Genomic DNA, 15756 nt, shown 5'->3' with positions numbered 1-15756 from the left:
TTTTTTTAAACAATGTCCACATCTGTTGCACACTTTTTACCCTTGTAGCTGCACCTTTCAGTTTTTTGCTAACTCTCTCTCACCTCTCTCACCAAATCCTGCACTCCACTGAGAATTAGATCTAAAATTGCCCCCCCCCCCTCTCGTCGGCTCCTCAATCAATTGCTCTATAAAACTGAGTTTTATTCCATCCAGGAACTTTAATTCTCTGGCATGCCCTGATGTTTCACTTATCCAGTTAATATTAGAATAATTGAAATCTCCCATTATTATTGCACTACCAGTTTGGTTAGCTTCCCTAATTTCTCTTAGCATTTCACTGTCCATCTCACCATCTTGACCAGGTGGATGGTACTATACTCCTAACAATATTTTCTTCCCCAACACACAAGGGATTTCTACCCATAAAGATTCGATTGTACATTTAGTCTCATGCAGGATGTTTATCCTGTTGGACTCTATGCCATCCCGGACCTAAAGCACCACCCCGCCACCAAGATGCTCCTCTCTGTCATTGTGATATAATTTGTACCCTGGTATAGCACTATCCCATTGGTTATCCTCTTTCCGCCATGTCTCAGATGCCAATTAAGTCTGTATCATCATTCACTGCCATACACTGTAATTCTCCCATCTTACTTCTTAGACTTCTGGCATTAGCATACAAACATTTCAAAGTGAGTGTCTTGTTTATATTACATTCTGCTTTTCAGTTGATAGGGATAAATTGGAATATTTTAGTTCAGGTGAGGTTTTAATTATAGGCACTTGGACTACTTTTCTTATTATTGGAACTTCTCTGTTGGGATGCCCTAACTCTAATGCATCATTAGTATCCTTTAAACATAGAAACATAGAAATGACGGCATTAAGACCAAACGGCCCATCCAGTCTGCCCAGCAAGCTACGCAGTTTATCCATTTTTTTTTTTTTTTTTTAAATCTCCCCCCCCCCCCCTTTTTTTCTCCCTCCCACCCGTCACTATTGGCTTCCAGCCCCCTCCGGCCCCAATTCCCTTCCACCCCTCCACCAATGCAGAGAGCAGTGCCGTATCCGCATCCCAATGAACATCCAGCTCAATCAGGGGTAGCAACCGCCGCAACAAGCGGTCACACCCCTGCCCCATACTCTTACCCACCTCTGTTGTGTTTGTTTGTTTGTTTTGTTTTGTTTTTTTTGGAGATGGCAGCCCTCCATCCTTCCGCTCCGTGAAGGTGGAACACAAACCACTGGCATCCCGCTCCATGAATGCCTCTGTGGCTACTGCCGCTCCGTGCAGTGTTTTACCGCCTCCTCTATATTTACGCCCACTAGACTTGATGGATCCACAGTGTTTATCCCACGCCCCTTTGAAGTCTTTCACAGTTTTAGACTTCACCACTTCCTCCGGAAGGGCATTCCAGGCATCCACCCCCCTTTCCGTGAAGAAATACTTCCTGACATTGGTTCTTAGTCTTCCTCCCTGGAGCCTCAGCTCGTGACCTCTGGTTCTGCTGATTTTTTTCCCGACGGAAAAGGTTTGTCGTTGTCTTTGGATCATTAAAGTTTTTCAAGTATCTGAAAGTCTGAATCATATCACCCCTGCTCCTCCTTTCCTCCAGGGTGTACATATTTAGATTCTTCAATCTCTCCTCTTATGTCATCCGATGAAGATCCTCCACCTTCTTGGTCGCCCTTCTCTGTACCGCTTCCATCTTGTCTTTGTCTCTTTGTAGATACGGTCTCCAGAACTGAACACAGTACTCCAGGTGAGGCCTCACCAAGGACCTGTACAAGGGAATAATCACTTCCCTTTTCTTACTCTATATTCCTCTCTCTATGCAGCCCAGCATTCTTCTGGCTTTTGCTATCGCCTTGTCGCATTGTTTCGCAGACTTCATATCATAAGACACTATCACCCCAAGGTCCCTCTCCTGCTCCGTGCACATCAGCCTTTCCCCCCCCCCCCCCCATCGAATACAGTTCATTCGGATTTCCACTCCCCATACCTCCCTCTGAACCATGTGCTGCTGAGCAACTGTTAGCTTTCCCCTTTGTTCTAGTTTAAGAGCTGCTCTATCTCCTTTTTAAAGGTTAGCGCCAGCAGCCTGGTTCCACCCTGTTTAAGGTAGAGCCCATCCCTTTGGAAAAGACTCTCCCTTCCTCAAAAGATTCCCCAGTTCCTTACAAAACAGAATCCCTCTTCCTTGCACCATCGTCTCATCCTCACATTGAGACTCCAGAACTCTGCCTGCCTCTGGGGCCCTGCGCGTGGAACAGGGAGCATTTCAGAGAATGCTACCCTGGAGGTTCTGGATTTCAGCTTTCTACTTAAGAGCCTAAATTTGACTTCCACAACCTCCCTCTCACGTTTTCCTATGTCATTGGTGCCCATATTTACCATGACAGCCGGCTCCTCCCCAGCACGGTCTAAAATCCTATCTAGGTGACGCGAGAGGTCCACCACCTTCGCACCAGGTAGGCATATTACCACCATTTATATTCCTAATAATCGAATCACCAACTATGACGGCCGACCTAACCCTTCCCCCCCTCCTTGGCAGAAGCCCTAGGAGACACATTCTCAGTGCGAGAGGACGATGCACCACCTGGAGACAAGGACCTTGCTACAGGATCAATCCCTGCTGCACCAGGTTGATCCTCTCCTATCATGAGACCTTCCTCCTCCAAGGCAGCACCACCAGGGATGCCAGACTGGAGTTGGGACTTGGCTACTATGTGCCTGAAGGTCTCATCTATATAACTCTGTCTGCCTCAGCTCCTCCAGGTCTGCCACTCTAGCCTCCAGAGATCTTGCAGCCAGGAACAGGTGAGGACAATCCAGAGGAAATGAGGGAGACAAGACATCTGGCTTTCAATTCCTCTGATGGGTTCAGGCCGAGACAGACATGACTTTCCAACCCTGCTCGCCCTAAGGGATGGCCCATGAAGAAACCTAGCACCTTAGGGAGCCAAATCTATCTTCTTTCTTCTTTTCCTATTTTCTTTTTTTTTTTAAACTCAAGACTGCAGGTTTTACACCTCTACCATCTGCTGGAGACAGAGAAATACTGAGGGACTGCAGGTGGCACTCTCGGTTATGTAGCACTGCCTCAAAGTTTTTGTTCTCTGTCTCCATCTGCTGGTAGGGATACAAAACCCACTTGTATGGATTGAGCTGGGGTTCGAACAAGAAGAAATTATCAGGTAGGCAGTAATTTCTCCTTATGCTTAACATTTTTTCAATGCAAAAAAAAATAAATCCTTGCTGTTCCCTTGCTGATTGATATAAATATATCTGGTAAATTAATCTGTCCATACGCTCATGTGAAAGAAAGGGAATCCTTTTCCCAGTCCCAACAAATATGTGACATAAACTAATCAAAAGCTCATATTATTTCTCATTTTGCTGAAAATCGATACATTTAATGTAGATATTTGTCATCTTATGTTCCTATATTAAAATTTATTTAGGAAACAGGCTAAGTGAGCCTGGGGAAGCTAGCAGTACTAAATCCAGCACTAACTGCACTAGCCATATTTAGCCAGCTAGCAAGCCATACTTTTACTTGGATAAGTGCGCTTCAGTATCAGGCCAAAGATAGTCAGGTAAAATGTACCCAGTTATCTTACCCACTCAGCGTGTTTTTGATTACTGATCTATAACCACTCAGGATATATAAAGCAACTCATGACAGTTAGTCATGAGGAGGAATAAGAGCTGTTCTGCAAATGCAAATTAACTGTCCAATACAAGCACCCCCACACATCCTCCCATCATTCAAAACAAGAAAAGACACTCAACAACCTCTTGCCAAGCACAACAAATAATAGCTTTGCAGTAAAGTGGATAGGGGAGTTACCTGGTCCTCCTGGCGGGCAATGATACTGACTTCTATGGAGGTTGCAGATGCGCCTAGGATAATATCCCTAAAGAAAGCCAAAAAAATAAATGAAATTTGAAAGATGGCAGGACAATAATTAACTTTCACATGATTATACAAGAGCCTCATCTGGCTGCATGATAGTGGAGGAATACTTCTGCCACTGAGCGAAGAGAAACCATGGACACTTACCAGTCCTCAATGTAGCTCAGGAAGTAATGGTGCTGTCTCTCACTGTAGTTGCTGAAGCAGGGCTCAGTGAAGTTCAGGAATTTCTCCTCTTGCTTGTCCTCCTTTCTCTGAAGGAATAATAAAAGGAGTATGAGGCACCATCTCCTCCCAACAGCTGCTGAAGTCAGGGCAGTCACTACTGCCCCTCGGAAAGCTTCTCCCCCACAGTCACAGGACAAGAAGCACAAAGGTAGAAAGGTTATCAATCGTTATTTAGCTTTCTACATCAACGTGAATACTGCTCATCAGCAAACACAAGCTTAACTGCTGTGCAGACTTCCCAATACGGCAGATGAGTATGCAGAGAGATCCAGAACTGTTCTGATCCAACTGCAACTAATTCTCTCTTTGCTATCCCCACACAGCCTTCTCTCAGTTACAAGCTCATCAGCAAAGGAAAATTGGTTCTTACCTACTAATTTACAGTCCTGAAGTACAACAGATTAGTCCAGGCAAGTCGGTTTTGCATCCCTACCAGCAGATGGAGGCAGAGAACTAAAAACTTTGAGGCACTGCTACATAACCGAGTGCCACCTGCAGTCCCTCAGTATTGGCCTGAACCCAAGCCAACTATGGAGTAACAACTCATCAACAACCCCCTAAATGAGGGCGAATGTCAAACCCAAAGGTTGGAGACCCCCAAACAGAAAAATCACAAATCAACCCAAGGGGCTAGCCACAACCTGGCAAACTTCTTTAGGTTCTGTATATATACATTGACAGTTCTTTCCAGTAAGCATGCCAGAACACGGACTTGCCATAACAGTCTTGAGAACATTAAGGGGCTGGGACTCTGGACTGATATGTGGTATTTCAGGAACGAAAATTAGCAAGTAAGAACCAATTTTCCTTTCTTATTTGTGCTCCAGATCTGTCCAGACAAATGGGATATACCAAAGCATCCCTACACTGGGCAGGCCCATGAAAGACCCCCTCTCAACACACTTTCGCCAAAGGTTGGCTCTCCTGGACCCTGAACATCTAAAATGGTTATGGCAAGATAAAGGGTGAAGCGAAGACCATGTCACCGCTCTACAAATTTCCTGCAGCAACACTGCACTCGGCCCATGATGCTGCCTGTGCTCTAGTACAGTGTGCATGCAACCCCCTCTGGAGTTCTTCTCCCCTTACAAAGGTAGGCTGAAACAATAGCTTCCTTCAGCCAGTGCACTAATTGTGCCCTTGGAGGCCTTGCATCAATTTCTGGCACCTCCAGAAATTGATGCAAAACTGTTTGTGACCTTTACTTCTGGCTTCTCAGCAGACCAATTCGGGAAGGCAGGAGCTCCAAGGTCTGACTCAAGTGAAACAAAGATACCACCTTAGATAGGAATGAGGGTACGTGCGCAAAGACACCCCCTCATCTGAAATGTTCAGAAATGGTTCCTTGCAGGACAAAGCCTGCAGCTCCAAGATCCTTCTGAACGAAGGAATTGCCACAAAAAATACCACCTTCAGCATGAGGTCCTTTAATGACACCTTCCTCAACGGCTCAAAATGGAGGCCCACAAAGCACCCACAAGACCAAATTTAAACTCCGTGCTGGACCCAATCTAAGCACCGGCGGCTGCAAATGCTCGACCCCCTTCAAAAACCTCAACATCTGGATGCGAGGCCAACAACCTTTTCCCTGGAGTATACCTCTGAGACACCCCAAGGCTTCCACCTGAACCCACAAGGAATTGTGAACTAAGCACTTGAAAATCATGGGCCGAGTATCCTTTTTAATCACAAGCACTTGCTCTCAAAGTGAGACAAAAGTGATCCACCCGATCCGAGAAAATAGGACCTTGCCTTAACAGCCCCTGCAAATGAGCCAACCTCAGGGACCCATCAATTGCACGCTGAACCAAATCAGCGAACCATGGACGATGTAGCCTCTCCAGGACCCCAGTACTACCTAGTCTGGATGCCTCTTGATGCACCTAAACACATGACCTATTAACATTCACGGAGGGAACACATACAGCAGGATCCTTGTCATCTATGGAAGATCCCAAGCATCTATGCCCTCGGCTGTGACCTATCGTCTGTGGCTGAAGAAACATGCTGCCTTGGTGATGCTCCTTGAAGCCATCAGATCTAGACAGGGACTGTTCCAACTAGACAGGATATGGCCAAAGGCCTCCTTCGACAGCTCCCATTCTCCCAGGTCCAACTATTGCCTGCTGAGATAGTCTGCTTGCACATTATCCACTCCTGCAATATGTGAAACACTCTGCCAAGCTAAGTACTGAACTTCATCCCCAAGTATTCCAGCATCTGGGTAGGGCTCAGGTGACTTCACCAAATTCACCACTCAGCCCAAGGACCACAACATATCTATCACCATGCACACTGACTGCTGGCATATCTCCTCCAATTTCCCTCGGATAAGCCAGTCATCCAGATAAGTATGAACTAGGATTCCCTCGCTGCAGAGAGCCACTGCCACCACCATCACCTTTGTGAATGTGCGAGGTGCAGTCACCAAACCGAAAGGGGGACCCAAAACTGGAAAAGTTACCCCAAAGAAACTTTTATGTTCTTCCTGAATGGGAATGTGCAACTAGGCTTCTGTCAAATCCAGAGGGACCCAAAAACTCCACATGATGAACTGCTGTTATCACCGTTCGCAACGTTTCCATACTGAAAAATGGGGAACTCGCAGTATCACATTTCACTGTTTGCAGATCGAAGATGGGTCGAAAGGCTCCTTCCTTTTTTGGCATGATACAGTGTTCCCATGACTGCACTCCCTAGCTATCACTGGTACTATCATGCCAGCAACTGAAGACGACATGAGTCCTGAATCAATGCTTGCTTGCCTCAGAGACACCACGAAAGCTTCAGTAATGGGGCGAAAACATTCTAAAGCACAGCCATCCCTTATTACCTCCAGAACCCATTGGTCCAAGGTAATCCTGGTCCACTCTTCATAAAACTGTGACAGACGGCCTTCACCTGCCATTGAGAGAGTGGACTAGCCTCGCTTCAGTGTGAAGCCTTACCACCGCCAGCCCCCTAGACGGAGCCCTCTCAGGGAAGTCTACAGGCGCCTCAAAAGGACTGCTGCCTACTGAACCCCTGGTTCTGCCCCGAAGACAGTGCAAAACCCTTATTGGGACAAAACTGCCACACCTTCCAAAACCTAGAGCAAGGCGGAAAAGACTTACTGTCATCTTATCCTCCGGCAGCTTATTCCCTTTAGACTTCCCCAAAACCTTCAATTGTTTCAGTTCCTCCCTGAACAACAATTTTCCTTCCTTTAAAAGGGAGGATTACAGAACCGCGACTTGGACCACATATCAGCTGACCAATTCAGCAACCACAGCAGGCATTGCGCCAACAACACTGCAACCATATACCTGGCCGAAGTCCAGCTCAGGTCATAAAGCGTGTCAGCCTCATATGCAATCCCAACCTCCACCTGAGCTGCCTGGCTATTAACACCAGCGCTTGCTGAAGACTTCTTCTGAGACTTCTAGACCCAGCATAAACAGGCCGTCTGCATCAGACTTCCACAGATCATTGCTCACAGGCTCGGCACCGAGACTTCAAACATCCTCGCCAGATGAATCTCTAGCTTACGGTCCTGTGTGTCCTTTAATGCTTCCAAACCTGCAAACAGAATGGTCATCTTGTTACTGACCGCCAAGTCAGCAATACCAGTAGCCGTAATATATCCTCCGTGAGGGGATACAACTTTGCTATAGCTCTATCCACCTTGGGGCTCGCCTCCTGGAAGTCCCATTCCTGATTCATCAGCTTCTTGATCCTTTTAGAGAGAGGAAAGGCTTTCAGTGGGCCCCGGAGTCCAACCAACACCGGATCCACGCCTTCATTATCTGACTCCTCCTGGACCACCTTAATTCCTAGTTCCTTCCAAACATGGGAAATAAAGAGCTTCAACTCCTCCTTATGGAACAGACGAACCACCCACGGGTCATCCCCTCAGTTATCAGGAACTCTTCCAGATCAGCCATGTCCTTTATCCCCGTCCTGATTGACATCTGCTGTGAGATCTGCTGGGTCATCCTGATCCACCCTTGAACCAACCCCAAGACCATCTTCCAGGTCCGAATCATCTGAGCCACCAGGCCCCTCAGGATGGTCCAGGCCCAACCAGCAAAGGAGGTCCCCTGACGCCCCTGGCCAAGGAGCCCCTTGGCCTCTTTGCAGCAGGATGAGACGGCTGACAGAAATGCCCTTTTATAGCCAGTGCTTTTCCTGGTTAAAAAGGTCTTATGCATAAGCAAGATAAATTCTGAAGAAAATTCCATGTCATTCTCTCCCCTGTCTGGCCAGAGCTTGCATCTCCTCCCCCCTTCCTCCCCGACAGGATCACCAGAGACAACGGGGAAGGGGGGTCCCTGGGCTCCTGGGAGACCGACACCTTCCGAGCTGTAGCCCTTCTCCTGCCTGAGAGGCTGTTTAGGTTCCTAGTATTGATCCTGACAGGGCCTTGGGAACCTGTGGCTCTCCTACCAGCTTCGTTCCCCTCCCTTCCAGAAACGAATCGCAGCATAACACCGCTGCATTCAGCTGTCCCTGAGCCAGACCACTGGCCCAATAAACTTTCCCTCGCTGGGAAATTGCTGACTGTGCCATCTTGTCTCCACATGGCTGGGCCTGCTGCAGAGGAACAGAAGCCACATGATCACGGCATGCAGGAAAGGAGGGGAACACTGCCCAATGCAGCCTCCGGCTCCCCGAGCAGCCCAAAGCCACAAACAGAGGAGCTACATTGCTCCCTTCCCCATCCCAGGCCTGCCTGGATGATCAAACCAGAAACAGCCTGAGCAGTTGCTGCTGAAAGAAAAATGCTGTTTCTTTTCCAAAAAAAAAAGTAGCCACAGCAAAGGAAAAAATACAAGCAAAAAAGGAATTTTTCTCTGCTGCTGGCAACACCTCTGGGAAGGAGTCTTCAGGAGATAAGAGGGAACCAGGATCCCTGGCTGTCAGATCCCTGGATCTGCTGCAGGCTAAAAGCTGATCAGGGATTACCAACCTCCTGCTCGCCTGGTTCAACCTAAGGGATGGCCCACCAGGGAACCTAACACCTCAGGGAGTGTCTTCTAACTTTTCTTCTGTCTCTTCTTCTTTTCTTTTTTCTTAACTGCAGGTTTCTCTACCACCTGCTGGAGACAGAGAAATACTGAGGGACTGCAGGTGGCACTCTGTTATGTAGCAATGTCTCAAAGGTTTTAGTTCTCTGCCTCCATCTGCTGGTAGGAATGCAAAACCCACTTGTCTTGACTGATCTGATATCTGAACAGGAACATCACTTTATTAGTCTTCACATCAAAGCAAGCCCCTGTTACTGCACCCAGGAGTACCATAAGATAGAGCAATCAGATTTGTATGTATGTTTATCACTGTTAGCTGCACATACAGGCAGTACAATAACCACAAGCTGGGGAGGAGTTTCCAGGGACCCATCAGCGGCTGCATACACCACGGCAAACACATAGGTTCCGACCCACAGCAAATCCAGGACTGGAAGAGATAGTGAGAAAGCACATATCAGCTTTACTGAAAGAATACTGCAAGGGATGATATCTGCACTCTCTGTAGTGAAAGAAGCTATAAAATTCTCTACAGGCACTTTAGCTATGGACTGTGAGAGTACAAATGCTCCTTCCATGACAAGCAGTTTATGTCATAATTTTCATATCTCTCTTAGTATGTACATATGCAATGTTGATTCTCAAAATTCAAAGCAATTCAGATTAATTGCCAGAAATGGTTTTTAGAAGAAATTTTTCATAGGAGCAGATTTAGCACTCTCTAAAGCTTTCCTTTTAAATCATTCATTAGTCTAATAACGGATTCATCTCTATATAACTTTTAATTCTCTTTCTGGCACTTAATATGAGACTTCCTTTTTTTTTTTCTGGTTAGGTAGTTCCTCGCTCATTTTTCTTGTAGCTCAAATCAGATTCTGGTGCGATGAGTCTTTATTTGGAACTATCTGGGGATATTTTCCCTATTTTAATAGACCTTTCCTCCCGCTATTCCTAGAAACGATCCCGAGATTGGGAGCCATGTACCAAGGATCCTTCCACAACCCTGTATCATGGGTTCTAAATCTGGCCACCAGGTGTCACCTTTAACCTTGGCCATGACTTCACTCCCCTAACCCTCTACCCACCCAGGGATGTAATTATTCTAGCTTGGCTTATTTTTAATTTTGTCAATTTTTGGTACTGGTTTTATATGACTCAATTTTAGGTGAGATGGTATTAAGTTTCTCTTACATTGGGGCCAATGTAATAATTGTGCTCTGAAAGTGGGTGCTGAACAGGCAGTGCCCGCTTTCCTAACAGGCCCCCCTCCTGGGGGCGCCATGCAATATTTAAATTAGGGGGTCACGTTATCAAGGAGACACTAGGGTCACTTGCGCGCCCCTAGTGCCTCCTTGATAAAGAAAGCTCGCGAGCATCGGCTGTCCGCTGGATAGGAAAACCTAAAAGGCATACAAGCCAGGGGTTCAGGAAACGGACACTTATCAACTGAGCAACTCTTTCCTGCACCCGACTGCTGGTGCTTTTTTTTTTTTTTTTTTTAATTATTTTTTGAAAGATTTGTTCCTCCTACTTAATATCGCAAAGATATTAAGTAGGAGGCTGTACAGAAAAGTAGTTTTTTTCTGCTTTTCTGTACTACTTTTAGGAGTGCTCAGCAATTAACTCCTGCTCCAGCATGACTATGTGACTGTGTTTATTGCTGTACGTGCTCTTTATTGATCAGATGATCAACCATGGAAAAACAGATAAATCTCCAAATTAAAAATAAGACGCCATCTTCTGTTCCTGGGTTGGGTGGGGATGCTGGGGAGACCTGAACCAGGGATCCTCTGCATGGTAGTCACAACACTGCCACTGAGGCACCAGACAGCCCAGACCTCCCTTTCTGCAGAAAATGAAATCCTGAGCTGAGGATGGAGCATGGCCCTTGAGGTGAAACTACTTTTTCTTTGTTCTCATGCCTATGCCTAATACTAGACCTTCTTCATTGCAGCTATTATCCACATAATTTACAGGATTAAAAAAAGTCAGTAAGAGGCTTTTCTCATGCAGTCCATGCTGCCTCTTGAGGGATCAGAGCTTACTGTGAGTGTGGAAAGGACAAGGAGACCCCAAGGCAGCCAGAGAAGTTTATTTTTGTCTTAAAATTTCCTGCAATTCTAGGCACTGGATTTATCGGGGCAGAGAATGACAATGTACTTTGGGGTATTTGTGGTCCTAGTATGGAGCCATTTCTGCTTCACATCATTGCCCTGACAAACAAACACACAAAACCCTGCTAATAGGAACCATGTGAAACTTGGAAAGAATCAAAACGCAGCTTTTGCCAAAGGAGGTGGCTCCTACAACTTTTCTAGGAGTCTTCTCTCCCTTCCTAGCATAAGGTGGACCCTACAGAATACATAATAAAATACTCATGAATCACAGACAGCAAGAAGTCGCTCCTACAAATCTGATATAATCTGTTACAGAAAAGACATTTTAATACACACAAAGCTTTCACAGCTGAGAGCAACTCTGTACCTTTAACAGGATTGTCCAGCTCATAAAATGGAGGGCAGGGAATCACTTTCTTTTCCTGAAGGTTCTAAAAAGAGACAGATATGCTTTTTGTTACTGTATGGTAACCACTCCTAGGCTCTTCCAATATGGCCCGAGGCCAGAAGAAAATACCAGACCTGTCCATCAAAAAGCATGGGGGAAAAACAAAGCCCAGTAACTCACAGGCAGATACTGGACCACAGTGCCATTCTGCTTTCCAACAGCCAACTGCTTTCCTTTGGGACTCCAGCAAACTGGGAAGACAATTATAGAATTATATTTATATTATAGACATATAAATACAGATGTGGACTTTGTATGGATGGAACCCACATTCCCCATCACAGCTACCTTTCACCTGCACAAAGATCAGCTAGAACCACCACCCAGCAAGGAAAAGAAAGATTCCCACAGCTCTCTTCCTACATTATGTGAGTCTGCTGGGAAGAAACAAGCTGGAAATACCTGATCCAGAAAACTATACACTAACGATCATCAAATCAAAAGGGATCTAAACAAGATTTAGGGAATCCCCAGTTTCAGTATCCTATAAGTAGCAGGAAAACCCCGAGCACTCTACTCCAAGTTACTGAAGTTACTGATAAAGACTCCATGCCCCTGGCCAGCATTCTAATCCCACATGCAATGCACTACAGTACAGAATATGAAGGGATTCTAATGACATCTTTTCTTAGTCAGATCCTGGATACCCACCTGATGTCACAGCCACGGAGGAAGAAAGCGTGGCATATACGGTGACAGCATCAGTAACCTGCAAGACAGAGATGCTGCCATCGGACAAACAAACAGCCACCATGGTGGGAATGGCAGGATTCCATTTCAGGTCAATCACCATGCTTGCTTCCTTAGCCAGTTTATGATAAGCAAAGGGACGCTTCAGCTGCTTTGCCTTCACAAAAACAAACAACTTGAATTACTGACAGCTTCACAGATTTAGGTCATCAGTGCCAACAGAAATGCTGTAGTATTTTATACTGCGCTTGCTCCGCATCATGCAGGACACCCCAACTTGTAGATTCTAAAGAGTTAACTGTACCTCATTCAAAAATGTCCGAACATCAAAAAAGGAGACGAATGACCCATAATCTGTGGATGTCATGCAGACAGACAGGGTCAGATTATCCGAGCTGAGAGCCAGGTGATGCACTGGGAATTTCATGGGGACCAACGTGCTGGGGACACAGTCAGCTTCAAGGCAAAGCAGAGAGAAATGTCACATTGGGTTCCTGGAAGAGCTGCTTCCTCCTATTACAGACCCACTACCATGGCTGCTAGATATGTGCTGTTTAAGATATTAATAATCTGGAAAATGGAGTAACAAGTGAGATGAACAAATTTGCAGATAACAAAAAATTATTTAAAGTTGTTATAATAGCAGCAAATTGTGAGGAATTGCAGAATGACCTTATGAGACTAAGAGACAGGGCATCTAAATAGCAAATGAAACTTAATGTGGACAAGTGCAAAGTTATACACAAAGGGAAACATAATCTCAACTACAGGAACAAAATGCTGGATTCCACATTAGGTGTTACCACCCAGGAAAAGTCCTTGTAGGCAACACAGGAAAATTGGTTTTTACCTGCTAATTTTCGTTCCTGTAATACCACAGATCAGTCCAGACAAGTGGGTTTTATTCATCCCTACCAGCAGATGGAGGTAGAGAGCAAAACTTTGGGCACTGCCATATATCAGAGAGTATCACCTGCAGTCTTTCAGTATTGACCTGTATCCAAGCCAAGATAACTTAACAACCGGGCAAACTAAGCCCCTGGGATGGATATCCCTGAACTGGATAGCCAAATAAACATTGCAACTCTAGAACATGTCAACAATCCTAATAGATTTTTGAAAACCTTTCTTTGTATAAGCCAGAAGGCCCAGCAGCAGAACAAGCAGTCTTTTGACATAGAACCCAAAGTGGGCCTTGGACTGATCTGTGGTATTACAGGAACGAAAATTAGCAGGTGGTAACCAATTTTCCTTTTCTGAACATACCCAAGATCAGTCCAGACAAGTGGGATATACCAAAACCCCCCTATACCGGGTGGGAACCCGAAAGACCCGCTCTCAGCAAACTCTCACCAAAAGGAGTTGCCTCTGGGGCATGCACATCCAAATGGTAATGCTTAGTAAAAGTGTGAAGCGATGACCAACCGCGGTCTTACATATCTCCTGAGGAGACACCAGTTGACACTCTGCCCACGATGCCGCCTGAGCACGAGTAGAATGGGCCTTAAGCCCTACCGGCACAACACGGCCCTTGGAAACATAGGCAGTGGAAATAGTCTTTCAACTAGCGAGCCAAGGAGCCCTTAGACGCCTTCTCTCCCTTTTTTGTCCCCCCGAAAAGCACAAATAAATGATCAGAGCGATGGAAAGAGTTGGTGACTTTCAAGTAACGCAACAAGGCGTGCCACACATCCAAAAGATGGAGCTCCCTGCCCAGAGAAGGATCCTGCACCCAGTCCGGGAAACCTGGTGACTCCACCGTCTGGTTCACATGAAAAGCAGTAGCCACCTTAGGCAGGAACGAAGGCACCGTTCGTAAAGACACCTGGTTGGGCGAAATCTGGAGAAACAGATCGCGGCAAGAAAGAGCCTGCAACTCCGAAATCCTCCTAGTTGAATAAATGGCTACCAAAAAGACAGTCTTCAAGGTAATGACTTTTAAAGATGCTCGACCCAACGGTTCAAAAGGATCCTCGCAACAGGGCCCGCAACACCAAATTGAGACTCCATTCCGGACACTGGATGCGAAGAGGTGGACAGAGATGCTTAACTCCCCTCAGAAAATGCACCACATCCGGATGGGAAGCCAAAGCCTTACTCTGTACCTTCCCCAAGACAACCTAAGGCCGAAACCTGGACCCTAAGTGAACTATGAGCCAATCCTTTGGACAGGCCCTGCTGCAAAAAGGACAAAATGTGCGGCACGGAAACCAGAGGATCCAACCCCTGCTGTCCACACCAGTCTCAAACACTTTCCATACTCTGGAATAGGCCAGGGAGGTAGCTGGTTGCCTAGCCTGAAAAAGGATAGCAATCACCGATTCTCAATACCTCTTCAAACTCAAATCACTGCCTCTCAAAAGCCAGGCCGCGAGACAGAAGCGATCCGAAAATATGGGACCTTGACGTAGCAGACCCTGCAAGTGGGCTAGACTTAGGGGCCCGTCCACTGCCAGATGAACCAGATCTGCGAACCATGGACGTCTTGGCCACTCCAGCGCAACTAGCACCACAGAACCTGGATAAGCCTCTATTCTCCTGAGTACCCACGCTATGAGAGGTCATGGAGGGAAGACATACAGAAGGATTCCGGATGGCCAAGGACACACGAGAGCATTGAGGTCCACCACCCCTGACTCCCTCTGGCGGCTGATGAACCTCTCAGTCTTGGCGGTGAGACTCATCGCCATGAGGTCCAGCTGAGGAGTCCCCCAACAGGCGCAGAGGAGAGCCCAAGCTTCCATGGACAGTTCCCACTCCCTTGGATCCAACTGCTGATGGCTGAGATAGTCCGCTTGGATGTTGTCCACTATTGCGACGTGAGAAGCAACGATCCCCTGGCGATGGAGCTCTGCCCACATGAACAATAGTTGAGCCCCCGAGTCACGGCTGGACTCTTGGTTCCCCCCCTGGCGGTTGATGTAGGCCACCATCGTCGTTTTGTCTGAGAACACTTGCACCATGTTTATGTTTATTAATTTTATATACCGTTGTCTTAGACAAATCTTCACAACGGTTTACAAGTAGTGTGGAAGCGAGAAAAAACAATACATTAAGAATTACAAATATCAAATAAATTACTAAGATAATAAACTTAATCCTTAAAAAAAGTATAATAAAAGAATAAAATAGATATAAACATCATAAGATCATAAATACTATAAGAACCTAAAATTTACTTAGTTGGAACTGCATGAGTACCAGAAACGACCATGCAGCCGCGGACTAAGGGGAGAGACAGGAAGGGCCATGTGTACCACCCTTGTCTCCAACTGATTGATGGACCACAACTGTTCAGACGCTGACCAGAGACCCTGCGCAGACTTGCCCAGGCACACCACACCCCAGCCCCAAAAACT

The 15756-nt window shown here is 46.3% G+C and overlaps 1 protein-coding gene across 2 annotated transcripts in view; it reads right to left on the bottom strand.

Moving 5' to 3' along the window:
- The window catches only part of NUP214 (nucleoporin 214), a 232051-nt gene that overhangs the window by 207895 nt on the left and 8400 nt on the right, over positions 1-15756 (bottom strand). For both annotated transcript variants that reach the window (XM_029612981.1, XM_029612982.1), the window contains exons 3-9: positions 12702-12853; positions 12359-12554; positions 11828-11898; positions 11627-11690; positions 9469-9572; positions 4056-4162; positions 3843-3909 (exon numbers count right to left, since the gene is read on the bottom strand). In XM_029612981.1, the coding sequence (XP_029468841.1) occupies positions 3843-3909; positions 4056-4162; positions 9469-9572; positions 11627-11690; positions 11828-11898; positions 12359-12554; positions 12702-12853 (761 nt within the window). The remainder of the gene's footprint in view (positions 1-3842; positions 3910-4055; positions 4163-9468; positions 9573-11626; positions 11691-11827; positions 11899-12358; positions 12555-12701; positions 12854-15756) is intronic.

This window comes from Rhinatrema bivittatum, chromosome 8, assembly GCF_901001135.1.
Source record: "Rhinatrema bivittatum chromosome 8, aRhiBiv1.1, whole genome shotgun sequence".
NCBI lineage: Eukaryota > Metazoa > Chordata > Amphibia > Gymnophiona > Rhinatrematidae > Rhinatrema > Rhinatrema bivittatum.
Note: the sequence above shows the minus strand (reverse complement) of the source record. Positions and strands in the feature narration are given on the sequence as shown.